This window comes from Protopterus annectens, chromosome 16.part0, assembly GCF_019279795.1.
Source record: "Protopterus annectens isolate FY-2018-M chromosome 16.part0, PAN1.0, whole genome shotgun sequence".
Lineage (NCBI taxonomy): Eukaryota > Metazoa > Chordata > Ceratodontiformes > Protopteridae > Protopterus > Protopterus annectens.
In genome coordinates, this window is record NC_056750.1 from 873,179,382 (window position 1) to 873,206,638 (window position 27,257).

At 43.1% G+C, this 27,257-nt stretch overlaps 1 protein-coding gene across 1 annotated transcript in view; it reads right to left on the minus strand.

Moving 5' to 3' along the window:
• The window catches only part of LOC122790465 (cilia- and flagella-associated protein 157-like), a 1,902,466-nt gene that overhangs the window by 411,798 nt on the left and 1,463,411 nt on the right, over positions 1-27,257 (minus strand). The window contains exon 6 of the mRNA XM_044058010.1: positions 16,571-16,721. Coding sequence (XP_043913945.1) covers positions 16,571-16,721 — 151 coding nt within the window. The remainder of the gene's footprint in view (positions 1-16,570; positions 16,722-27,257) is intronic.

Below are 27,257 nucleotides of genomic sequence, written 5' to 3' on the forward strand. Positions count from 1 at the left end.
ATGTAGTAAAGAACAAACTACTGGCAGCACCGTCATGTTTCGATACAAAGTGTGCGGCTACCGGACGTATTATGTGTTCAATTAGAAAGACACACCATCATGTGTTGATACAAAGTGTGCGGCTACCGGACGTATTATGTGTTCAATTAGAAAGACAGACCATCATGTGTTGATACAAAGTGTGTGGCTACCGGACGTATTATGTGTTCAATTAGAAAGACACACCATCATGTGTTGATACAAAGTGTGCGGCTACCGGACGTATTATGTGTTCAATTAGAAAGACAGACCATCATGTTTTGATACAAAGTGTGTGGCTACCGGACGTATTATGTGTTCAATTAGAAAGACACACCATCATGTGTTGATACAAAGTGTGCGGCTACCGGACGTATTATGTGTTCAATTAGAAAGACACACCATCATGTTTTGATACAAAGTGTGCGGCTACCGGACGTATTATGTGTTCAATTAGAAAGACACACCATCATGTTTTGATACAAAGTGTGCGGCTACCGGACTTATTATGTGTTCAATTAGAAAGACACACCGTCATGTTTCGATACAAAGTGTGTGGCTACCGGACGTATTATGTGTTCAATTAGAAAGACACACCATCATGTTTTGATACAAAGTGTGCAGCTACCGGACGTATTGTGTTCAATTAGAAAGACACACCATCATGTTTTGATACAAAGTGTGCGGCTACCGGACGTATTATGTGTTGCAATTAGAAAGACACACCGTCATGTTTCGATACAAAGTGTGCGGCTACCGGACTTATTATGTGTTGCAATTAGAAAGACACACCATCATGTGTTGATACAAAGTGTGTGGCTACCGGACTTATTATGTGTTCAATTAGAAAGACACACCATCATGTTTTGATACAAAGTGTGCGGCTACCGGACGTATTATGTGTTGCAATTAGAAAGACACACCGTCATGTTTCGATACAAAGTGTGCGGCTACTGGACTTATTATGTGTTGCAATTAGAAAGACACACCATCGTGTTTCGATACGAAGTGTGCGGCTATCGGACGTATTATGTGTTCAATTAGAAAGACACACCGTCATGTTTGATACAAAGTGTGCGGCTACCGGACGTATTATGTGTTGCAATTAGAAAGACACACCATCATGTTTTGATACAAAGTGTGCAGCTACCGGACGTATTATGTGTTGCAGACACACCATCATGTTTCGATACAAAGTGTGCAGCTACCGGACTTATTATGTGCTGCAATTAGAAAGACACACCATCATGTTTCGATACAAAGTGTGCGGCTACCAGACTTATTATGTGTTGCAATTAGAAAGACACACCATCATGTTTTGATACAAAGTGTGCGGCTACCGGACGTATTGTGTGTTGCAATTAGAAAGACACACCATCATGTTTCAATACAAAGTGTGCGGCTACCGGACTTATGATGTGTTGCAATTAGAAAGACATTGGAAGAACTCACCCATTGCCACACCCTCAGAGATTCTCATCACAGGGGCTAAGATCTGCTTCCTCCTTATTTGTTTATGTAACAAAAATACCAACATGTCCATTTGGATGACAAGGAAGAGAGGGTTTTCGAACCACTCTCATTTCCAGAACACTGATATGCAAGTTGGCCTCCTCGGGGGACCAAGTGCCTTGGACTGTCTTCCCCATTAAATGCACCCCCCCCCCTCATACAACCTGGAAAGCTTCCATGGTCACTGTGGCCTGGGCTGTGGAAGAATGAAAGGATTGCCTAGCAATGGTGGTTGTGACTGCATCCACCAGGAAAGATACCTCTTGCATACCTGAGTTATTCTTATCTTTGTTGATATAGATTGAGAGAGAGAGAGAGAGAGAGAATTGCCCATTGTGTTTGCAGCATCTATGAAAGAACTCTTGTGTGATATACTACTAAAAGAACTAAGACTATTTCTGCGGACATTGATCCCAGGGCTTGTAAAATCAACCAGGCTGAAATTTTGGTGTTGCAAATTATTTTCTTAACCTGATTTCTTATGGTTTGTACTCTTGAAAGGGGAATAGATGCTACCATAGATACTGTGCTGAACACTGCTCCTATGAATTCTAATGTCTGAGTCAGTTGTAATTGTGACTTGTGACTGATGGTCATTCCAAGATTTGAACAAGTCTGTAACACTTAGTCTCATACATGTATCAGCTGATGCCTAGTCAGAGTGGTAATGAGCCAGTTTTCCAAATATGGAAACACCCAGAATCCCTGCAGTCTCAAGTGAGCTGATACTACTTGATGAACATACTGGGGGCTGTGGTGAGGCCAAAGGGCAGTACTCTGAACTGGTAATACATTGCTCCTAACTGGAAGTGTAAGTTCCTTCTGGATTGTCTCTTCATTTTTATGTGATAGTGCACATCCTGAAGGTCTATCGAGTACATCCACTCATCCTTGCTCAGAAACGGCAGAATAGACTGAACCATGACCATCTGGAACTTGGGTGTCAAACCAATTTGTTGAAAACACTGAGATCTACATTCGGTCTGCAGTCCCCTGCTTTCTTTGGCACTAAGTTCTAGATTCCATTTGGTCTGGAGGGACCTCTTGGATGACTCTCTTTCCTAGAAGCGTTTGTATTTCCAGTGCTGTTTCTTCCCTCTGATTTCATGGAACATCACAGATATTCCTGGGTAAGGGGGGTAAAGGGGAGAAGGGAATAATATACCCTCTGGAAATGATTCTCTGCACCCAAGTATCCTTTGTTATGTTTAGTCAGGCTTCCTGGTGCAGAGATAAGTGACCCCCAACTGCTTCCAGAGGAAGACAATCTGGCCTCCCTTCAGGAACACTGAAAGGGTCTATTGGAAAATGTATGTCTAGACCCTCAGTTTTGTGGGCCTCCTCTGCCATGGGGGCATCTACTTCCATTATCACCCCCTCTGCGTTTGGGGGAACTACCTCCACTTGTGTCCTGGAAAGGACCCTGAGATTCTTGAACCATATCTTTCAACCTCCCAGTTAATTCCTGGAAAAGGTCCATTGTGAGGGGTCAAAAAACTTATGCTCACTGCAGATAAGGTCTTTCTGTCATTCACAAACAAATAAGAATTGCCAAAAGGAGCACTGACAAAATATAACTTGAAGGGCTCTGCAAAATCACAAAGGCATATCCAGGCACGTCTCCTGATGGAAATGTCTGAACCTGCAGTCCTTGAGGTGCCTTCTACAGCATGGGAGATTATCCTCATGGATGAATTTGCAATAGAGTGAAGGGTAGCCAACTGTGAGGCCACAAAAGTTTGAGCCTCTGCGTTAGTGGCTCCTGAAAGGGAGCTTGAAAGTTCCTTAATCAAGACCCTTTGCAATCTCATGAAGTGTACCAAGCAGTTCAGTGATCAGACAGTGAATGTCACTGAAGCATACACTCGCTTCCCAAATCTGACCAGCGCCATAGTTTCTCTTTTAGGGGGATGGACTGTGGAACTCTGTTCCTCGAGTTCCTTCTTTGCAGCTGCTGCGACAACCATAGTATCAACCGGTACTCCCTTACTCCAATGTTCTCTTTCTACTGGTGGGGCCAGAATCCTGTCTGGTCTCTCAGGGATTGGCTCAATATCATCAGGTTCCTTCCACACCCATTTAGAAACCAAATCAATGAGTTCATCAGTGGGTGAAGTGACCCAGGAGGTAGAAGGGCCAGTCCCAAAAGCTTCCAGAAATACTCTTCAGGAGTTGGGTTTTGGGTAGACCACCCACCCCTCTGTTTAAGGATGTCAAGATGTCTCCAAATGAGATGTCATCAAGTGGGGATTTGGGAGAAACTTCTCCCTCATAAAAGTTAGTATCCTTGGTAACAGATTCCTGGGGGAAGTCCAAGTGCCTCCTCTTGCATGTCTTCTTTATAGGGAGTTCTTTAGGGGGATCATACAGAGAAGTATCAGAAGAGATGAAAATATCTGGCTGGTTTAGAATGCTGAGGATCATGGTGCAAAGTCAACAGAGATGATGAGGGTAGATTCAAGTGGGAAGGACCCACCTGACTTGTTGGAGCAAAGAAAACACTCTTTACAACCTCGAAGGCAGACAACTCTGGACAGAAAGAAGCCAATAGAGCCAAGAAGTCTAAATCTCAAAATGCACTCACTCGAGGCACTCCTTAAAATGGAGAACATCGATATCTGTGCAGTGACTGAGACCTGGTTCAAGGCTCTAGAGAGCACCCCTGCATTACCAGGCTATAACTCATACCACAGTTTTCGGCCATCTAACCTGGACCAGAACAGAGGTGTGTCAATATTCATTAAGGATATCCACACCTCCAGGCTAGTTGCGCAGCATAATGCATCCGAGGTTATCCAAGTGCAACTAACTCTGGGCAAAACTGCAATCCAAATTGTAGCTTGCTACAGACCCCCCACCATGCCCCAGATGCCCCAGGATTCCCACTCCTCCTTTCTTGATAAACTGGAAAATATTAGGGTTCAACCAAACACCCTAATAATGGGCAATTTCAATTACTCCACCATTAACTGGGAAAACTACTCATGTACCAACTCCTTCACTCAACACTTGCTGGAATTCATAAATTCCAATGCCCTGGATCAAACTATCCACACCCCCACCAGCAGCAACAATATCCTAGACCTTGTCATTACCAACGTGACTGACCGGTGTTCCACACCTGAAATCAACTCCTTGTTGGTCAGATCCGACCATAAGCTAATCACCTTAGATATCTGCATCCTGCCCCCACCCACCATTAAGGAAACCACTGTAAAAAATTTCTCCAAAGCCAACTTCATGCTTCTTAAGACAAAAGTGACGAACGTCATGACACCCATGCAGATGGACAATACAGTTCCGACTGCTGAATCCTACACAAATGCACTCTATAAGCACTTACACAAGTGCATGGATCGTGTTATTTCAAACAGAACCAAGACGCTATCCTCCAAAAAAAGGTAGCCAATCTGGTGGTCCCCTGCCATAAACAAACTCTACAACAGAAGGAAGAAACTGTTGCAAAAGAGAGTAAAATCCCATGAGTGGAGAAGCTGTCTGGTCAGCCTCAGTAAGAAGCTGAGATCCCTTATAAGATCCTCCAAAGCTAGCTACAAAAACAAAATCGCCACTGATTCTAAGGACAACCACAAAGCATTCTATAGCTATGTCAAGAATCTCAATGGCAACATGCAGATCTGCTCTGAGTTACAGCACAATGGCATGAAAATTACAGAACCAACTGATATTGCCAACATCCTGGCAGATAGGTTCAGTGCTAACTTTACCTCCTCTCACCCCCTAAAGGGCCCATATCTACACAGAAAGAATGCAGAGTCCCTGTAATCACATCTATGCAGGTAAAATCTGCACTCTCTAAAACCAAAAACACAGCATCCATGGGACTGGACAGCATCCCAGGCTGCATTTTACACGGACTTCAGAACAAACTGGCTCCCCACCTAAGCACCATGTTCAATCATAGTCTCATGTTTGACTTTGTGCCCACTGAATGGTGCACAGCAACAGTTATCTCACTTCACAAAGGGGGAGCCACCACTGATCCTGGGAACTATTGCCCTATTAACCCGACGAGCCTGGTCTGCAAGGCCATGGAATGTATCATCATGGAACTCATAAACAAAGACATTGGTAACCTCCAAACTCTGGACCCCACTCAGTTTGGGTTTGTGAAAGGCAGATCATGCCTTCTAAACCTGATCGACTTCTTTGAGGCAGTCACCAAAGCTGTAGATGAGGGTAAGGTGGTTCACAAAGCCTATCTTGACCTCTCCAAGGCTTTCAACACCATCCTCCACTTTGGAATTATAGATAAACTCACTAAACTAGGTATAAATCCCTACATCACAAGATGGGTTTCCAACTGGCTCACTGACAGAACCCACGCTTTAAAAGTTGCAGACTCCAAATCTAACTTCAAACCAGTGACAAATGGAGTACCACAGGGTTCAGTCCTGGGACCTCTCCTGTTTGGTATCTACTTCTCTGAAGTACAGGCTAACACAGAAAGCCTCTGGCTAATGAAGTTTGCAGAAAACTGCAAACTAGGAGCCACAGTCGAGTCCCCAAATGATGTGGACATCCTGCAGAAGGGGCTCACTGAGACAGATGCCTGGTGTCAGAGGCATGGCCTCATGCTCAATGCCAAAAAGTGCATTGTCATCCCCTTTGATAAAAACTCTGTACCAATGAACCACCACATAAACGGCAGTCTACTTAATGCCGAATGTGTGATAAGAGACCTTGGCACCCAGGTGGACAGTAGTCTCTCTTTTGATAATCACATCACTACAGTAGTCAGGAAATCCTTCTATGTGGCACACCTCATCACTAAGGGGTTCTCATCCAGGAAAAAATAAATCATAGTTCCCCTCTACTCGGCACTCATTAGACCCATTATAGAGTACAATGCCCCTTTTGGAATGCACCTCACAAGATATCTGCAGCAGCTGGAAAGGCCACAGAAGTACCTCACAAAGAGGATTACTGGCCTCAAACAGATGCTCTACACTGACTGTCAAAAAAACTCCAGCTTTACTCTGTAGCATATGGCCTGAGGAAAAAAGTTGGTAATAAACCTTTCAATATTTGTTTCTTCTTTCTTTTAAGGCTCTGGGGTTAAACCCATTGCAAATGTCACATTCCTGATGACTCCACAAAACAAAATTGAAACTCTCCCTGTTTACAAAGAAATGTGTCTGATTTTGCCTTGTAGTTTTGGTCCGTTCCTCATAAAATATGCAGTTTTCTGGCACATCATTGAGAACTGCAAACACAAAATTATGACATGCATTTGACTGTTAATACTTTATATCCCTCAAAAGTTGTTATTCTACCAACTTTCCAAGTATACAAGAGCAATATTAAAATATGTTTCTCATTATATTTAAGTTTTGTCCCACACTGCTTTGCTAAGAAGTTAAGTGGTATTATATTATCAAAATCATGATAAGGTGACAAGTATGCATCTATAAGTGTTGGGTAAGGGTAGTGGCTGCTTGTAGATGAAAGTAACCCCCCTAGTGTTTTGTACAGTTAAGACTAACATGCATTTTTGTGATATAAAGAGCAATATTTGTTGCTACTGTTCATGTAAAACAAAGTTGAAAGTATATATAGACACATCTTCCCAAACATAGTGAAGAGTCAGTTTTTAAAAGTATCCAGGATTTGTAATAGGAGTGAAGACTTGAGTATGGAAACAAACAGACTTGGGAAATGATTTGAAGAGAGGGGTTACAGTAAACACATGATAGGAAATATATGTGATGGGATATTCAGTAAACAATAGAATACCTGCTTTGGAAGGACCATGAGTGATATCAATGGAACCAAGAACATCATAAAGACTAGGGACAGAGTGAATAGCGTTTCATTTGTGACTAACCAGCAGCTACATGATAGCATGGTGAGGGTTGTTACATCAAAAAGACTAGGGACAGAGTGAATAATGTTTCATTTGTGACTAACCAGCAGCTACATGATAGCATGGTGAGGGTTGTTACATCAAAAAGACTAGGGACAGAGTGAATAAAGTTTCATTTGTTACTACCCAGCAGCTATATGATAGCATGGTGAGGGCTGTTACATCAAAAATACTAGGGACAGAGTGAATAACGTTTCATTTGTGACTAACCAGCAGCTATATGACAGCATGGTGAGGGCTGTTACATCAAAAAGACTAGAGATAGAGTGAATAATGTTTCATTTGTTACTAACCAGCAGCTATATGATAGCATGGAGAGGGCTGTTATTAAAAAGCAATGGCACTTGTTAACCATGGATAGACCTATAGCTAAGATAACAGGTGATGTACCAAATTTCACCTTTAGGAATAGCAATAACCTTAAACAGCTATTGTGCAATGATAGCATGAAAGCAAATATAGAGGGGGGAAGATTAGGTACCCACCCTTGTAGGAACTGCAGTATCTGTAAAGTTATTAGCAAAGATCAAGTGTTTACTCACCCCACATTATCTTTTACTTTTTAACCCAGATTTTATGCAGACTGCAACACCACCAACTTAATATATTTGGCTACCTGTAATTTCTGTACTTATATAACAATTGAGAGACAGGACTAGCAGACATTTATATGAAATTAGGAATAACAAGATTAAGAATGCACTTCCAAACACATCATGGAATGCCCAGAGCATTGTTTCTCCTTTAGAGTTTTACAGTGTGTCTACAAGGATATAAGGGGTGGTGATACCAACAATTATTTACAGGACTAGCAGACATTTATATGAAATTAGGAATAACAAGATTAAGAATGCACTTCCAAACACATCATGGAATGCCCAGAGCATTGTTTCTCCTTTAGAGTTTTACAGTGTGTCTACAAGGATATAAGGGGTGGTGATACCAACAATTATTTACAGGACTAGCAGACATTTATATGAAATTAGGAATAACAAGATTAAGAATGCACTTCCAAACACATCATGGAATGCCCAGAGCATTGTTTCTCCTTTAGAGTTTTACAGTGTGTCTACAAGGATGTAAGGCGTGGTGATACCAACAATTATTTACAGCAAGTTGAGTTCAAGTGGATACTGAGACTGCAGCCAGGAGCTAATAACAGTGTTAGCATTAAGCCTGTTTAAAACGGGCAAAGACTACAGAGGAAACAAAAGCACTGAGTTGTGCTGTAGTCATCAGTACTTAATGAATAAAATAATATGATTTGCTTGTTGATTGGCTGTTTTTCATTATTTAAGGGTGTATGTAGTTTAAACTTGTTTAGGATCTGAAGAAGCATAGTTATACGTGAAAGCAATTGTCCTTGTATGATTTGTGTCTTTTATTAAAGAGTGGAGTCTACTGCTGTAGCTGTCCTGCTGGTTTTTATTCACATATTCCTGATGTAGATGCTCAGACCCTACGCAGTACATGCACAAGGAGTGGGCATCTGAAAACGGCATTTTGTGCCCACATTTCTTACATTTCTTAAAGCTTTTATCTGACATCATTAAAAGAGAAACTTTTACCAAGCAGATAAGAAAAAGGTTCAAAAATGATCCATCTATTTTATCCAAGTAGTAATGATAAAATAGAATTGAAGTTAAACTGAAGAAAAAAAGCCAGCAAAAACATTTTTTTTTTAAGAATACCCTTATCGGTAAAAAAAAGATAAATGAAGGTAGGAAAGACCTACCAGCAATGGTAGTGAGAATACATTAGTAAGCGCATAAGAGGTAACGAAAGCGAAGAAGGGTAGCGAAAAACCCTTACGCTATAAAAGAGTATCAAATAGAAAAAGATTTACGAAGGGATAGTAATTAAAGATAAAATTCTTAAGAAATAACACTTATCTAAACAAGTTCGCTCAAGAGGTATAGTCAACCACGTCTAGTCGCAAAAGCAGAAAATGAGATCTGAGGGATGTCAGGCATAGTGCATTTTGGGTAGGAAAGAAGCTCAAGAGTTTGTTGATGGCCATGAGCTAGAGTAATGGCCGAGTCAGATCAGAGTGTTAGATCTGAACCCATACCTTGAGGAATGAATGAAAACTGACATCAGATGCTGCAGTATTCTGGTAATTCCTTGAAGATTGCTGTCACTAATTGGATATGGCTTTGGATGACAGGGAATTTGCTGTCTTGTTATTTTGAAGTCTGGCTTTTCAGGAACACTGTGTATCTGTATGAAATACATTGGGGTATTTGTGCACTGGTAACTGTGTAAAACTAAGTTGAAACTGTCCCTAGTTTGACGTAATGTCCCTGCTTTGCCTCATGTATTTGGAGTGTCCCTCGTATAGATCCTAGTTTTCTAGCAAATCACTGAGTATTGTATTCACTAAATTGGTTGGGGGGTATGGATGAAAGCAACCTACCCTCTTATCATTTGTTCAGTTTAAATATGGCTTTAAGGGACTTTTCAGGACTAGTTTGTATTTGTATACAGTAGGTTGAAACAAAATTGAAACTCTCTGTTTACAAAAAAATGTATCTTATTTTGCCTTGTAGTTTTGGTCTGTTCCTCATAAAATGTGTGGTTTTCTAGCACATCATTGAGAACTGCAAACACAAAATTATGACAGGCATTTGACTGTTAATATTTTATATCCTTCAAAAGTTGTTATTCTACCAACTTTCCAAGTATACAAGAGCAATATTAAAAATCTGTTTCTCATTATATTTGTTTTGCCCCAGATTCCTTTGCTAAGAAGTTGAGTGGTATTATATTAACACAGTCATGATAAGGTGACAAGTAAGTGTCTATAAGTGCTGGGTAAGGGTAGTAGCTTTTTGAAGATGAAAGTAACCCCTCTAGTGTTTTGTACAGTTAGTCATCTGCCTTTCCAAGACTAACGTGCATTTTTGTGATATAAAAAGCAATATTTGTTGCTACTGTTCATGTAAAACAAATTTAAAAGTATATACAGCTTTCAACTGTCCCCGATTTTATAGAATATCCTTGACACTGCATCATATTTGTGGTCTGCTGTTCATAAAATTTGTGCTGTTACTAAATAATGAATGCCATTTGAGTTTCAGACTTCATATCCTTCAGAAAATGCAAGCTAATGCAAAACTATTATTCTAGGAACGTTTATGAGGTTAAGAGAAATATGTCACTAATTCTGGACATTTGTCTCTCATGACGTTTTCACGTTGTCCCCGAGTCTTGTGTTAAGATGTTAAAAAGTATTATTTCATCATTGCCAAATAAAGTGAACACAGCAAAGTGGATATATAGCTGCTGTGTGGGGATTGGGATGGTCTGTGTATGGAAGTAACTTGCCCTCTTGTTTGCTCAGTTTAACAGTCTGGCTTTACAGGACTGGTATGCATCTGGGTGCTATTTTTATCACAATCAGACATCTGAGGTATATACAGTCAACAGTAGGGCTATAATTGCTACGTATGGAGTTGTCTGTGGATGAGAATAGTGGACACTGGCTGACATGATCAAACTAAACAGTCATTAGTCTGGCTTCATTTGTGCAAACCAAGTTGGAATACTTTGACAATTTTATATCATAAATGATAAAACCAAGCACGGAGGAGGGAACACAGCAGGAAGTATATAGAAAGATGGTTCAAATACACATGTAGTATCCAACGTACATCAAAACACGATCCACAGGAATACAAACAGGATATTTTATTGAATAGAGGAAGTGCTTTCACCTACATGGCTTCTTCAGACTAATGAGTCTGAAGAAGCCATGTAGGTGAAAGCGCTTCCTCTATTCAATAAAATATCCTGTTTGTATTCCTGTGGATCGTGTTTTGATGTACGTTGGATACTACATGTGTATTTGAACCATCTTTCTATATACTTCCTGCTGTGTTCCCTCCTCCGTGCTTGGTTTTATCATTTATTATACATTGCTTGTACCAGGCGGAGCGTTTACTCCACAATTTCTACATATCCTTGATGAATTTTATATCATAACTGGCATGTGAAGTAAGTAGAGTCAAGTAACTGTAACTGATGATATGGATATTGGTGGATTATAATGGCAGCAGTTCAATTAGTCTTAAATAAGGAAGAGGAGTCCAAAAGAAACATAAGTTCATAGGTAGGTACTAGGCTATCAGCCCAAGGGTCTAAAGTAAGCCTAGCCAACATGGTTCCCTGGCTTACACCACCCAAGAAAGATAATTTCCTGTGCCCCTGTCAAGCAGAGCCACAGAAGTGATCCCCAGGTTGTATTTCCTATTTCCCATCCACTCATCAAGATTTTTCTTGAAGCGTGCTAATGAGGAACTTTGCTTGACACAGATGGGTAGCGTGTTCCAGAGTATATGAAGTCTCTGGGACAAGAATCTATCCCTCCAGCATGTCCTGTTTAATGTGGTGACAAGGTTTAGGACCCTAGAGCATGCAGCTCAGAAGGATTGGGATTACTTTAGGTATAGCATGCCCAACAGCTCTGGGTTTAACATAGCTTTACATGTTAGGCAGAGGTCTCCTCAGAGTAGGCAATATGCTACAGAGTAAAGCTGGAGCTTTTTTAGATGGTCAGTGTTGGGCATCTATTTGAGGCCAGTAGTCCTTTTTGTGAGGTACTTCTGTGGCCTTTCCAGCTGCTGCAGATGTGTTGTGAGGTGCATTCCAAAAGGGGCGTTGAATGCCGAGTAGAGGGGAACAATGACCTCTTTTTTTCCTGGATGAAAACCCTTTTGTGATGAGGTGTGCCACATAGAAGGATTTCCTGACTACTGTGGCGATATGATTATCAAAGGAGAGACTACTGTCCACCTGGGTGCCAAGGTCTCTTATCACACATTCGGCATTAAGTAGACTGCCGTTTATGTGGTAGTTAATGGTATAGAGTTTTTACCAAAGGGGATGACAATGCACTTTTTGGCACTGAGCTTGAGGCCATGCCTCTGACACCAGGCATCTGTCTCAGTGAGGCCCTTCTGTAGCATGTACACATCATTTGGGGACTCGACAATGGCTCCTAGTTTGCAGTCATCTGCAAACTTCAATAGCCAGAGGCCTTCTGTGTTAGCCTGTACTTCAGAGAAGTAGATACCAAACAGGAGAGGTCCCAGGACGGAACCCTGTGGTACTCCACTTGTCACTGGTTTGAAGTCAAATTTGGAGTCTGCAACTTTTACAATGTGGGTTGTGTCAGTGAGCCAGTTGGCAACACATCTTGTGACATACAGATTTATACCAAGATTAGTGAGTTTAGCTATAATTCCAGAATGGGGGATGGTGTTGAAAGCCTTGGAGAGGTCAAGATAGGCTCTGTGAACCCCCTTACCCTCGTCTACGGCTTTGGTGACTACCTCAAAGAAGTCGATCAGTTTCAGAAGGCATGATCTGCCTTTCACAAACCCAAACTGGGTGGGGCCCAGAGTCTGGAGGATACCAATGTCTTTGTTTAGGGGTTTCATGATGATACGCTCCATGGCCTTGCAGACCAGGCTTGTCAGGCTAATAGGGTGATAGTTCCTAGGATAAGTGGTGGCTCCCCCTTTGTGGATTGGGATAACTGTTACTGCATTCCATTCAGTGGGCACAAAGCCTGACGTGAGACTATGATTGAATATGGTGCTTAGGTGGGGAGCCAATTCGTTCTGAAGTTTGTGTAAATCATAGCCTGGGATGTTATCCGGTCTCATGGATGCTGTGTTTTTTGTTCATAGGTAGGTACTAGGCTATTAGCCCTAGGGCCTATATAAGCCTAGCCAAAAAAGTACCCTGGCTTTCGCCACCCAAGAAAATATTTTTCCTGTGCCCCTGTTGAGCAGAGCTAAAAAAGTGATCCCCGGGGTGAATTTCCTATTTCCCATCCAATCATCAAGATTTTTCTTGAAGAGTGCTAATGAGGAGCTCTGTTTGACATAGATAGGTAGTCTGTTCCAAAGTATGGGAAGTCTCTGGGACAGGAATCTATCCCTCCAGCATGTTCTGTTTATTGTGGTGACAAGGCTTAGGTCCATAGAGTGTGTAGCTCGAAGGGATTGGGATTTCTTTAAGTGGAGCATGTCCAACAGCTCTGGGTTTGACATAGCTCTGTATGTTAGGCAGAGATCACCTCTAAGTAGGCGATATGTAACAGAGTAAAGCTGGAGTTTGTTGAGACGGTCTGCGTAGGGCATCTGTTTGAGGTGAGTAATCCTCTTTGTGAGGTATTTCTGTGGCCTTTCCAGTTGCTGTAGATGTCTTGTGAGGTACATACCCAAAAGGGGCGTTGTACTTTATAATGGGTCTAATGAGTGATGAGTAGAGGGGACGTTTAAACACTGAAGAAGGCTTTGTTAAATATTTGCTGAAACCGGTCTGTTTTTCAAGAACCTCAATCAATAAATTTATTTTCAAGGTGCCTTGTATGCTGGTCCTGTTTTCTTCCCCTTTGAATGACACCAGAAGCTTAGCCAACTGTTGAAGTCAATCATTTTTTCCTTGTACTGTGGTATCATTCTGGGTGATGGCAGGATGCTACTCAGGCTAGGGTCATACTTGCCTGGGCTACAGGATCGGAGAGCTCTTCCATGTCTCTTTTCATGTAGTCCAGGGAGGTAAGTCTCAGGTCATTCACAACAACATGGAGAATGACAGAGTCATATTTGCACTTGTTGTGGAGTGACCTGAGTGTGTGGGTTATGTGGCGGATCCTGGCACCCGACAGGCAGCTGACAGTAACCTTCTCCTTGTTTAGCCTGGTGAGTGGGACATCAGTGTGCCTGACTATAGAGTCACCTATGACTAGTGTGTTGGGTAAGTTGTTTTACCTTATTGGCTGTGGTTTATTAGCACACTGAGTCTGTGGGCTATGTGTCATTTGGGTTGTGCTTGCGGGTGGAGGTTGCCTGCATTTCTACTTTGGAGGTCTGTGTTGCTTGAGCAGATTATTACTGAGAGCCACTGCTAATGTTTTTGTGTTTCTATGTGTGGATTTTGGTGGTGTAGGTTTAGTGGGACTATGTGATGAGTGTGGTGTGGTGCAGGTGTTTACCTTCGCCTCAACTGTCAAGTTCAGTATTTGTTGGAGAGAGCTTTACCACCAGTTTGGCTACATAAGTGCATCTCTTACAGGTTGTGGTGTTGGGTGGTAGGAGGAGAGTTGTCTGTGTACATGAGGCAATTGCTCCAAATGCCCAGATTTATCAGATAGACTGGAGAGAACACGGAGAGCTGACCCTTGGACATGCCTGAACAAAAAACTACTTTCCTCTAGACAAGTGAGGAAAGAGTATAAGAGCTGTTTTTCTCTAAGCAAGTGAGGAAAGTAAGTACAAAAACTGTTTTCCTCTAGGTAAAGAGGAAGGCTGAGTGCTGTAGTAATTTGTAGCTTATTTTGTGCTAACAACAAGTTCTGAACATGTGCTGAGTACGAATAAGCAAATTCAAGTGCTAAAACAGAGAATCTGTACCTGGATCTTGTGGTAGATAGGCTACCTAATGTTTACCACTCCCACTGATAAGCTACAGTGCCTCCCTCCAACACAGAAAGGCTTGGGGGGCTCAGAAGCTTACAAAAAGTCCTGGATACAGCAAATCTGTATCTGGACTAGACTAGTTACAGGAAAGGTGGGAAACAAGTGCAAACGCAATCATCACTTATGCACGCTCCCTTTTATGTGTCATGAGTAAGGTGAACAGAAGATATAGCTTCTTTTCATGGACAACACTCCTTCAACAGATAGCACACATAGAAACTGTGTAGGTCCTGGTTTCTTATCTAGTGGCCTTCTCCAAATGTTGCATTCCTTCCACAGGCTGTAGAGGTATTACCTTTGTAGGCTCTATGTCTATATGTGATGACCATACTCCTAAACAATGCATTCATTCAACTGGCAGCACACACAGAACCTGTGTAGGACCTGTTTCATTATCTGGTGGCCACGTCTGAATGCTGTATTCCTTCCGGAGACAGTACAGCCAGAGCCTTTATAGGTCCTGGCATATTATCTGATGACCACACACCTGACAAATGTGTTCATTCCACATATAGTAGAGGCAGGATCTCTACAGGTCTTGGCTGTTGATCTGGTAACCACACTCCTGAACAATGTAGTCCTTCTGTAAGCAGGTGTGGTACAAGCTGTGTAGGTACTGGCTGCTGATCTGGTGATTTGCACATGCAGACTTGGAAAGGTTATTTTTTTCAGAAATGCAGGGACGTCCTAGCAAAGCATGCTTGAAACATTATACAAACTATGTAAGCATTAAGAAAGCACTAGCAGAGATAGAATGATGCAGGGATGTGTACTAGTGGGAAGAAGGTGCCCGCACCTTAAGTGCAGGAGCTAGACAGCGTCTTTGAGAAACAGGAATGTGTACTAGTGAGAAGAAAGTGCCCGCACCTTAAGTGCAGGAGCTAGACAGCATCTTTGAGAAACAGGAATGTGTACTAGTGGGAAGAAGGTGCCCACACCTTAAGTGCAGGAGCTAGACAGCGTCTTTGAGAAACAGGAATGTGTACTAGTGGGAAGAAGGTGCCCGCACATTAAGTGCAGGAGATAGACAGCGTTTTTGAGAAACAGGAATGTGTACTAGTGGGAAGAAGGTGCCTGCACCTTAAGTGCAGGATCTAGACAGCGTCTTTGAAAAACAGGAATGTGTACTAGTGGGAAGAAGGTGCCCACACCTTAAGTGCAGGAGCTGGACAGCATCTTTGAGAAACAGGAATGTGTACTAGTGGGAAGAAGGTGCCCGCACCTTAAGTGCAGCAGCTAGACAGCGTCTTTGAGAAAATGTGCTAAAAGACGGTTATCAGAAAGAAGACATAAGGCATTATGATCTATGCAGGATCACCTCAGAAAAAGATCAGGTCTACCCGCCTCCAGAACACAGAACCTTAGAGTTTTCCATCCAAAATATGCTCTCCAGCAAATCCTTAATGGTGGAAGTTAATCCACAGCTTACAATACTTTCTTCTTAAATAAATGCTATAATTCTCATTTTGTCTTATCACCAAATAATATTCATTATTCCATGCTACAGTGTGTCCAGTTTATACCTGCTGTTCCCCATGAAAACTAATGAATCTCTGATGGTCTCATCATGAGATAATATTATTAGCCATTCGTTCCCTTTCACCTATCAAAACCCTTTAGCATAAGTTCATGACTGTTTTATTTACAAACAACTATCCCTTACCAGTAAAGCATCTCTGAGTACGTAGGCAGCCTCTGACAATACTTTTTCAATGTTCTTTCTGCTTATTGCTTCCTCTTCCAAATGTTTTTTCAAGGTTTCCATTTCAGCATTCTTTTTTTTCAGTTCCTCCCTTAAGCACTCACACTCCTGCCTGCAAACAAAGAAAGCGTAACAGTCCTCAATACACATGCGAGTAAAAATGGTTTCCATACGATATACAAATTCTCAGTTACATACACTTAGTGCAGCTTAAATGTCCTAACAAAAATGTGTAGCTAGCTTTACCTAAATACATGGCTACAGTACATGATGTTCTATTCCAAAAAAGAAAATAAGGCAGTGAACATTTTTATCTCTGCGCATCTGAAGTCTATATGACAACTGTCTTGGATACCTAACACCTCTGTTATTCTTTCGGTGTCCCTCGGATTTATCTCCAGCCATTCCTTATGTGACTAAATTTTGATGAAATAAGGTCCATTTATAAAACAGCAGCAACAGGTGAACTACTGGAGCTAACACAACACACTGAAAACAATATCAATAATCCTGCTCCTGCATCACCACAGAACACTCAAGGAAAGTTCAAGAACATGATTTCCTGAAAGCATTCATAGTAACACAGAAAGCTGCCAAAGGAAGAATATGCATGTTATGCTGAGATTGCCTCTTATAGTTGTCTCAACAATTCCCTTGTCCCTTCTCTGACCTGATTTATGTTTCTAACGATCGACAGTCCATCTAATCTGTGTAAGTGTATTTAAGCTGTATTGTGTCTATATCCCAGCATGTTACCGCTGCTCTATCCAGTCCGATTGTCCCTATATCCCAGCATGTTACTGCTGCTCTATCCAGTCCAGTTGTGCCTATATCCCAGCATGTTACTGCTGCTCTATCCAGTCCGAATGTGCCTATATCCCAGCATGTTACCGCTGCTCTGTCCAGTCTGATTGTGCCTATATCCCAGCATCTTACCGCTGCTCTATCCAGTCCGATTGTGCCTATATCCCAGCATGTTACCACTGCTCTATCCAGTCCGATTGTGCCTATATCCCAGCATGTTACCGCTGCTCTATCCAGTCCGATTGTACCTATATCCTAGCATCTTACCGCTGCTCTATCCAGTCTGATTGTGCCTATATCCCAGCATGTTACCGCTGCTCTATCCAGTCAGATTGTGTCTATATCCCAGCATGTTACCGCTGCTCTATCCAGTCCGATTGTCCCTATATCCCAGCATGTTACTGCTGCTCTATCCAGTCCAGTTGTGCCTATATCCCAGCATGTTACCGCTGCTCTATCCAGTCCGATTGTGCCTATATCCCAGCAAGTTACCGCTGCTCTGTCCAGTCTGATTGTCCCTATATCCCAGCATGTTACCTCTGCTCTATCCAGTCCGATTGTGTCTATATCCCAGCATGTTACTGCTGCTCTATCCAGTCCAATTGTGTCTATATCCCAGCATGTTACCGCTGCTCTATCCAGTCCGATTGTGCCTATATCCCAGCATGTTACTGCTGCTCTATCCAGTCCGATTGTGCCTATATCCCAGCATGTTACCGCTGCTCTATCCAGTCCGATTGTGCCTATATCCCAGCATGTTACCACTGCTCTATCCAGTCTGATTGTGCCTATATCCCAGCATGTTACCTGCTCTATCCAGTCCAAATGTGCCTATATCCCAGCATGTTACCGCTGCTCTATCCAGTCCGATTGTGCCTATATCCCAGCATGTTACCGCTGCTCTATCCAGTCCGATTGTGCCTATATCCCAGCATCTTACCGCTGCTCTATCCAGTCCGATTGTGCCTATATCCCAGCATGTTACCACTGCTCTATCCAGTCCGATTGTGCCTATATCCCAGCATCTTACCGCTGCTCTATCCAGTCCGATTGTGCCTATATCCCAGCATGTTACCACTGCTCTATCCAGTCCAATTGTGTCTATATCCCAGCATGTTACCACTGCTCTATCCAGTCCGATTGTGCCTATATCCCAGCATGTTACCACTGCTCTATCCAGTCAGATTGTGCCTATATCCCAGCATGTTACCGCTGCTCTATCCAGTCTGATTGTGCCTATATCCCAGCATGTTACCACTGCTCTATCCAGTCTGATTGTGCCTATATCCCAGCATGTTACCGCTGCTCTATCCAGTCCAAATGTCCCTATATCCCAGCATGTTACCGCTGCTCTATCCAGTCCGATTGTGCCTATATCCCAGCATGTTACCACTGCTCTATCCAGTCTGATATACCTTTTTTTGCTGCTAGTTATATTGAAGTGATCAATGGTCTTACATGTTCTCTCTTATGTCTCTATCCAGCTCAGCAAGAAATTAGTTTAAATTAAGATCCATTCTTCCCCTAGAATTGCTTGAATTAATCTCTCTCACTCTTTTTATATGATACTAGTACCTCACAAACCCAAAAAGTGCCCTCCAGTCTCTTTTGTGACCTTGACCACATCTCTAACACTTGTCATTCGTTGCTGGAAAATTCCTGTGTAGCCTAACTGCTGTATAAAAATATTTAGAGAGCCACATCCAGCTGAAACTCTTAACCTTCCTTGACCTCATAGCTATTTTGACAAATTTTGGCCGATTGCCCTTTACTTAATTCTCTGCCCAAGATGTTCTTGCCAGTAATGTGTCTGACTGCATCTGTGTGTCCACTTATCATTTATGAGTGTCCGATATAGTTTACTTATTAATCTTTTGGTGAGTGCCTCATCCCCCCCATCTTTATAAGGATGTTTATTAACACTGGTCAGCTCAGCTGCCTTCTCTTTCTCATCTTCATGCTTCTGCCATATCTCCTAAGTTCCCCTGTAAGTTAATTTCTCTGTTTGGGTGAGTTGGTAATTTTCGTTCACATCTTCCCATTTTAATCTTCTCTGTCCCTGAGGTAGATCCCCCCAGAAATAAACATTCTTCCTCCCCTCTTACCATCTTTGTATACCTCTAGTCTAACCTCTCCAAGGCATTTAATTAAACCTACTGGTAGTAACTCAAATTTACATTTGATGTATTCTTTATATGTCAAGGTTTTATGTTACTGCTGTAACACCTGCTCCTTTAAACACCACTTCTGTCCCATAGAAAACAAGCATCTGGACACACACCCCCCCCCCGTATTAAATATTATTGTTTTACATTTTGCATGATATCTTGGGCAAAATCCTAAATCTTCTTTCAGGCATGTGAGATATACAATCACAACATCTGCAAATAAAAATATTTTCTCCTCTCTCTCCCTTGCCAACTCCATCCCACCACTGCTGTCCATCTAATCTTCTGGGACAATGGCTCCAAGTAAATTGCAAATAGCAGCAGGGAGAGAGGACCACTCTGTCTGGTTCCTCTTTCAGTTCTGAACTCCCTTGACAGCTTTATGTTTACCTTAACTTTCACTGAAGACGCTATCATGTGTCTTGATGTTATCAAACGTTTGTTACTCTTATGAATCTGCACTGACCTAAATTTATTGCCTTCATCAACATTCTAGCTAGTCTTTCTGCAAATATTGATGCAAACACCTTACAACCATAGCCCAATACAGAGAATAGTCTATACAATGGTGGGTTAAGATATTATAGCCTCTTTCTATGACTTAGGTACTTTTTCATCCTACAGCCATACCTATCACTTCTTTTTCTCTCTCTCCAAATCTCTGTAGGCAGCCCATGTGTTGTCAGCATCTTCCCCACCTTAGCCTTACCGAACCATTCCTATATTTCTTGTAGTTTGACGGGAATAAGATGTTTTCATTTTCCTCCATTGTTATTTGCAGTAATTCAAACTGATATATAAAATCTTCGACCCTGTTATCCCAATCATGTCTTTGTCTATCTTCTTTATATAAAGTTTCATAGAAACCACTCAATATTTCACTTAGTTGACTACCTTTCCTGTAACTGGCCTATTTGTGGGTCTCTTGTTTTATAGGTTCATAGGTTCATACTAGGCTATCTGCCCGAGGGCATTTACAAGCCTAGCCCATAGTTTTGTGGCTTACGCCACCCCTTTAGTATGGGGAACTATACCCATTATTTTGCTGGCATCTGTCGAGCAGTGACACTGAGGTAATCCCTGGGGTATATCTGCGATCTCCCATCCATTGGTCAAGATTTCTCTTGAACAAGGCCAGCGAGGTGCTCTGCCTCACATGTACCGGGATTTTGTTCCACAGCATAGGGAGTCTTTGGGTGATGAATCTATCCCTCCAGCACGTCCTATTGATAGCCGTGTCGAGATTTAAGTCTCCCGCCCTTGTGGCTCTGATGGATCTAGATTTTTTGAGGTGAAGCATATTCATCAAATCTGGGTTTGACATGGCCTTGTATGTTAGGCAAAGGTCACCTCTGAGCAAGCGGTGGCGACTGAATAGAGCTGGAGTTCTTTCAGTCGGGCAGCATAGGACAGATTTTGAGACCTTTTATCCTTTTGGTGAGGAACTTTGTGGCCTCTCCAGCTGCTGCAAGTGTCGGGTCAGATACATTCCGAATGGGGCATTGTACTCAATCATTGGTCTGATGAGTGATGAGTAAAGGGAGACAATGACCTCCCTTGATCTAGATGAGAATCCCTTCATGATAAGGTGGGCAATGTAGAAGGTCTTCCTAACTACTTTAGCTACATGGGTGTCGAATGACAGACTACTATCAACCTGGGTCCCCAGGTCCCTGATAACTTCTTCTGTGCTCAGTGGATTGCCACCTATTTGGTAGCTAGGGGTAACCTTGTTTTTCCCGAAGGGTATGACTATGCATTTTTGGCATTTAACTTTAGGCCGTGGCTCTGGCACCAGTTATCCGTTTCTGTGAGACCCTTCTGAAGGATATCTGTGTCAGATGTGTTTTCTACTATGGCCCAGTTTGCAGTCATCTGCAAACTTTGTCAGCCATAACCCTCCTGTGTTTGCTTGTACTTGAAAAGTAGATGCCAAACAAGAGTGGGCCCAGGACTGAGCCCTGTGGGACACCACTTGTGACAGGCTTTGAGTCTGACATGGCGCCAGCAACTCTGACCCTGTGGGTTCTGTCACTCAGCCAGTTTGCAACCCATCTTGTGATGTATGGGTTAACATTTAAGCTGATGAGTTTTTCAATGATACCCGAGTGGGGTATTGTATCGAAGGCCTTAGCCAGATCGAGGTAGGCTGTATGGACTGCCTTTCCTCATCGATGGCTTTGGTGACTGTTTGAAAAAGTCAACCAAGTTTAAAAGGCATGATCTGCCTTTGACAAAGCCAAACTGGGTTGGATCCAAAGTCTGCAAATTCCCTATGTCTTTATTTATGAGGTCCATTATGATCCTCTCCATGGCTTTGCAGATAAGACTTGTCAAGCTAATGGGCCGGTAATTTCCAGGGTCTGTGGAGGCACCGCCTTTGTGAAGTGGGACCACAGTTGCAGTGCGCCACTCCCTGGGTACATATCCAGAGGTAAGACTTTGATTAAACAGTTGTCCTAGCTGTGGGTTTAATTCCTCATTGAGTTCGTGGAGCACACAGCCGGGGATACCATCAGGTCCCATGGATGCTGTGTTTTTTGCTTTGGAGAGAGCAGTTCTCACTTGGGCGCTGGAGATGTTTGGGTGTCTGCACTCGTTTGGTATAGATCTCTCTCCTTTTGGGGAGAGAAGTTTGCACTGAACCTGTCAGCCAGTATGTTGGCAATGTCTGTAGGATCAGTAATCTTCACATCATTTTGAACTAGTTCTGAGCATATCTGGGAGTTTCCTCCTAGGTTTCTAACATAGCTAAAGAAGGCCTTATGATTGTCTTTTGAGTCTTTAGCTATTTTTCTCTCGAAATTTGCTTTGGATGATTTTATGAGAGCTCTTTGTTTTTTACTTAGTGATCAAGGGTGTCTTACCTTTTAAGGATTTTGCTCTATCTTGTAGTAGCTTCCTCCTTTTGTTGTAGAGTTTGTTTATGGCTGGGGTCCACCAGACTGGACGCTTGCCTTTGGTACAAAGAGTCTTTGTTTTGCTTGGGATTGCCTTATCCATGCAGTCCTGCAGGTGCTGGTAGAAGGCATTTGTAAGTGATTCAGCGGCTTGAGTATTGTTTTCCGCTCGGGGCCTGAAAGGAGACCACACTAGTCTTTAGAAGTGTGAAGTCGGCTTTTGAGAAGTTCTTTACTGTGGTCTTTTTTATTTCAGGTGGGGGTGGAATGAGGACCTCCAACAAGATTAGTTTGTGATCTGATCTCACCAGTGAGGGGTATACTTCCGGTGTTGAACATTGTGCTCCCATGTTTGTGATGACGAGATCAAGTATGTTATCTCCTCTTGTGGGGATGGTGACTAGTTGTTCCATGGCATTTGAGTTTATGAATTCCAGGAACTTTTGGGCTAGGGTGTTTGGGCTTGAGTAGTGTTCCCAGTCTATATTAGGGTAATTGAAGTCACCTAGTATGATGGTGTTTGGTGATACATTTATCCCCTCTAGTGTTTTCAGGAAGGCCATGTGAGGTTCCTGAGTTTGTGAGGGTGGCCTGTAACATACTACAATTTGCAGAGCAGTCTTGCCTATGGTTAATTGCACCTGGATGGTCTCCGATGCATCATGCGTTGCCACCAGTCTTGAGGTGTGGGTGTCCTTGATGAATATGGATACCCCCTCCTTTCTTGGTATTGTCCGGATTTTGGGGCCGGAACGCATGATATGAGGTAAAACCTGATAGCGCTGGGGTGCTCTCAGGAGCCTTGAACCTGGTTTCTGTCACAGCACAGACATCGATGTTCTCCATACTGAGAAGGGCCTCGAGTGCGTGCATTTTGAGATTTAGACTTCTGGCATTGAGCAGCATTACCTTTAGTTTTTTTTCTTTTTTGTGTTCTAGGGTGGTAGGTTTAGAATTTGAGCCTTGCCTAAAAAAGGCACTATGGGGGTGGCAAGAGCCTTTGCCAATATCCGGAATCCCAGGGGTGACAGGTGCAAGCCGTCCCTTGCGAAGCAGCGTGGCTTGTCCAATTAAATATAATTCCTTCTATTCTCTCTTGTCACGACCTACAAGCTAACCATTTCAATTGCTATAAAGATCCCTCGCCTCCCCTCATGTTAAATGTTGACGCTCTATTTAAAATTATTCCCTCTAATTTCACCATCCACTCACCCTCAAGTCTTTTCTTTTCACACTCATCTTTTTCATCTAAGTCTCTCTTTATTCCCTGCTTTTCTGTTAGTTTCTTCATGTTTGTCTCGTCTAACTTTCAATTTACCATTTTCCATTTTCACACTCCTGTAAACACTCCCTTAACACTCTTTCAAATGTGTCCTAATATTTCTTCTTGCCTTACCTGTTTTGTATAATCCGTGACCTATTTATTATCCTCTTGTCTGACCCCATTTCCAGTGCCTCTCTCTCTGTAGTCACATCCAGGGGTGATACGATCCTGTTCCACTCCCCTGTGCCTAACTCTACGCCTTGAATATATTGTGTCCCAGGGGTGATACGATCCTGTTCCACTCCCCTGTGACTAACTCTACACCTTGAATATATTGTGTCCCAGGGGTGATACGATCCTGTTCCACTCCCCTGTGACTAACTCTACACCTTGAATATATTGTGTCCCAGGGGTGATACGATCCTGTTCCACTCCCCTGTGCCTAACTCTACACCTTGAATATACTGTGTTCCAGGGGTGATACGATCCTGTTCCACTCCCCTGTGACTAACTCTACGCCTTGAATATATTGTGTCCCAGGGGTGATACGATCCTGTTCCACTCCCCTGTGCCTAACTCTACGCCTTGAATATATTGTGTCCCAGGGGTGATACGATCCTGTTCCACTCCCCTGTGACTAACTCTACGCCTTGAATATATTGTGTCCCAGGGGTGATACGATCCTGTTCCACTCCCCTGTGACTAACTCTACGCCTTGAATATATTGTGTCATTTCCATTATTATTCTCTTGTCTGACCCCATTTCCAGTGCCTCTCTCTCTCTGTAGTCACATCCAGGGGTGATACGATCCTGTTCCACTCCCCTGTGCCTAACTCTACGCCTTGAATATATTGTGTCCCAGGGGTGATACGATCCTGTTCCACTCCCCTGTGCCTAACTCTACGCCTTGAATATATTGTGTCCCAGGGGTGATACGATCCTGTTCCACTCCCCTGTGCCTAACTCTACGCCTTGAATATATTGTGTCCCAGGGGTGATACGATCCTGTTCCACTCCCCTGTGCGTAACTCTACGCCTTGAATATATTGTGTCCCAGGGGTGATACGATCCTGTTCCACTCCCCTGTGCCTAACTCTACGCCTTGAATATATTGTGTCCCACGGGTGATCTGATCCTGTTCCACTCCCCTGTGCCTAACTCTACGGATTGAATATATTGTGTCCCAGGGGTGATACGATCCTGTTCCACTCCCCTGTGACTAACTCTACACCTTGAATATATTGTGTCCCAGGGGTGATACGATCCTGTTCCACTCCCCTGTGACTAACTCTACGCCTTGAATATATTGTGTCCCAGGGGTGATACGATCCTGTTCCACTCCCCTGTGACTAACTCTACGCCTTGAATATATTGTGTCCCAGGGGTGATACGATCCTGTTCCACTCCCCTGTGACTAACTCTACACCTTGAATATATTGTGTCCCAGGGGTGATACGATCCTGTTCCACTCCCCTGTGCCTAACTCTACACCTTGAATATATTGTGTCCCAGGGGTGATACGATCCTGTTCCACTCCCCTGTGACTACGCCTTGAATATATTGTGTCATTTCCATTATTATCCTCTTGTCTGACCCCATTTCCAGTGCCTCTCTCTCTGTAGTCACATCCAGGGGTGATACGATCCTGTTCCACTCCTCTGTGACTAACTCTACGCCTTGAATATAGTGTGTCCCAGGGATGATACGATCCTGTTACACTCCCCTGTGACTAACTCTACACCTTGAATATATTGTGTCCCAGGGGTGATACGATCCTGTTCCACTCCCCTGTGACTAACTCTACGCCTTGAATATATTGTGTCCCAGGGGTGATACGATCCTGTTCCACTCCCCTGTGCCTAACTCTACGCCTTGAATATATTGTGTCCCAGGGGTGATACGATCCTGTTCCACTCGCCTGTGACTAACTCTACGCGAGGGATGGGAGGGTGGCCTAATGGTTAAGGTGTTTGCCTTACAAACACAAGGTGCAGGGTTTGAGTCTCACAAGGGATAATTGGCTAGGCTTACAATGGCTCGCAAGGGCAGTTAGCTTAGTACTAACCTATGAACCTATTGAATATATTGTGTCATTTCCATTATTATCCTCTTGTCTGACCCCATTTCCAGTGCCTCTCTCTCTGTAGTCACATCCAGGGGTGATACGATCCTGTTCCACTCCTCTGTGACTAACTCTATGCCTTGAATATATTGTGTCCCAGGGGTGATACGATCCTGTTCCACTCCCCTGTGACTAACTCACTCCTCTGTGACTAACTCTATGCCTTGAATATATTGTGTCCCAGGGGTGATACGATCCTGTTCCACTCCCCTGTGACTAACTCTACACCTTGAATATATTGTGTCCCAGGGGTGATACGATCCTGTTCCACTCCCCTGTGACTAACTCTACACCTTGAATATATTGTGTCCCAGGGGTGATATGATCCTGTTCCACTCCCCTGTGACTAACTCTACACCTTGAATATATTGTGTCCCAGGGGTGATACGATCCTGTTCCACTCCCCTGTGACTAACTCTACGCCTTGAATATATTGTGTCCCAGGGGTGATACGATCCTGTTCCACTCCGCTGTGCCTAACTCTACGCCTTGAATATATTGTGTCCCAGGGGTGATACGATCCTGTTCCACTCCCCTGTGACTAACTCTACACCTTGAATATATTGTGTCCCAGGGGTGATACGATCCTGTTCCACTCCCCTGTGACTACACCTTGAATATATTGTGTCCCAGGGGTGATACCATCCTCTTCCACTCCCCTGTGACTAACTCTACACCTTGAATATATTGTGTCCCAGGGGTGATACAATCCTGTTCCACTCCCCTGTGACTAACTCTACACCTTGAATATATTGTGTCCCAGGGGTGATACGATCCTGTTCCACTCCCCTGTGACTAACTCTACGCCTTGAATATATTGTGTCCCAGGGGTGATACGATCCTGTTCCACTCCCCTGTGACTAACTCTACGCCTTGAACATATTGTGTCCCAGGGGTGATACGATCCTGTTCCACTCCCCTGTGACTAACTCTACGCCTTGAATATATTGTGTCCCAGGGGTGATACGATCCTGTTCCACTCCCCTGTGACTAACTCTACGCCTTGAATATATTGTGTCATTTCCATTATTATCCTCTTGTCTGACCCCATTTCCAGTGCCTCTCTCTCTGTAGTCACATCCAGGGGTGATACGATCCTGTTCCACTCCTCTGTGACTAACTCTATGCCTTGAATATATTGTGTCCCAGGGGTGATACGATCCTGTTCCACTCCTCTGTGACTAACTCTACGCCTTGAATATATTGTGTCCCAGGGGTGATACGATCCTGTTCCACTCCCCTGTGACTAACTCTACACCTTGAATATATTGTGTCCCAGGGGTGATACGATCCTGTTCCACTCCCCTGTGCCTAACTCTACGCCTTGAATATATTGTGTCCCAGGGGTGATACGATCCTGTTCCACTCCCCTGTGACTAACTCTACATT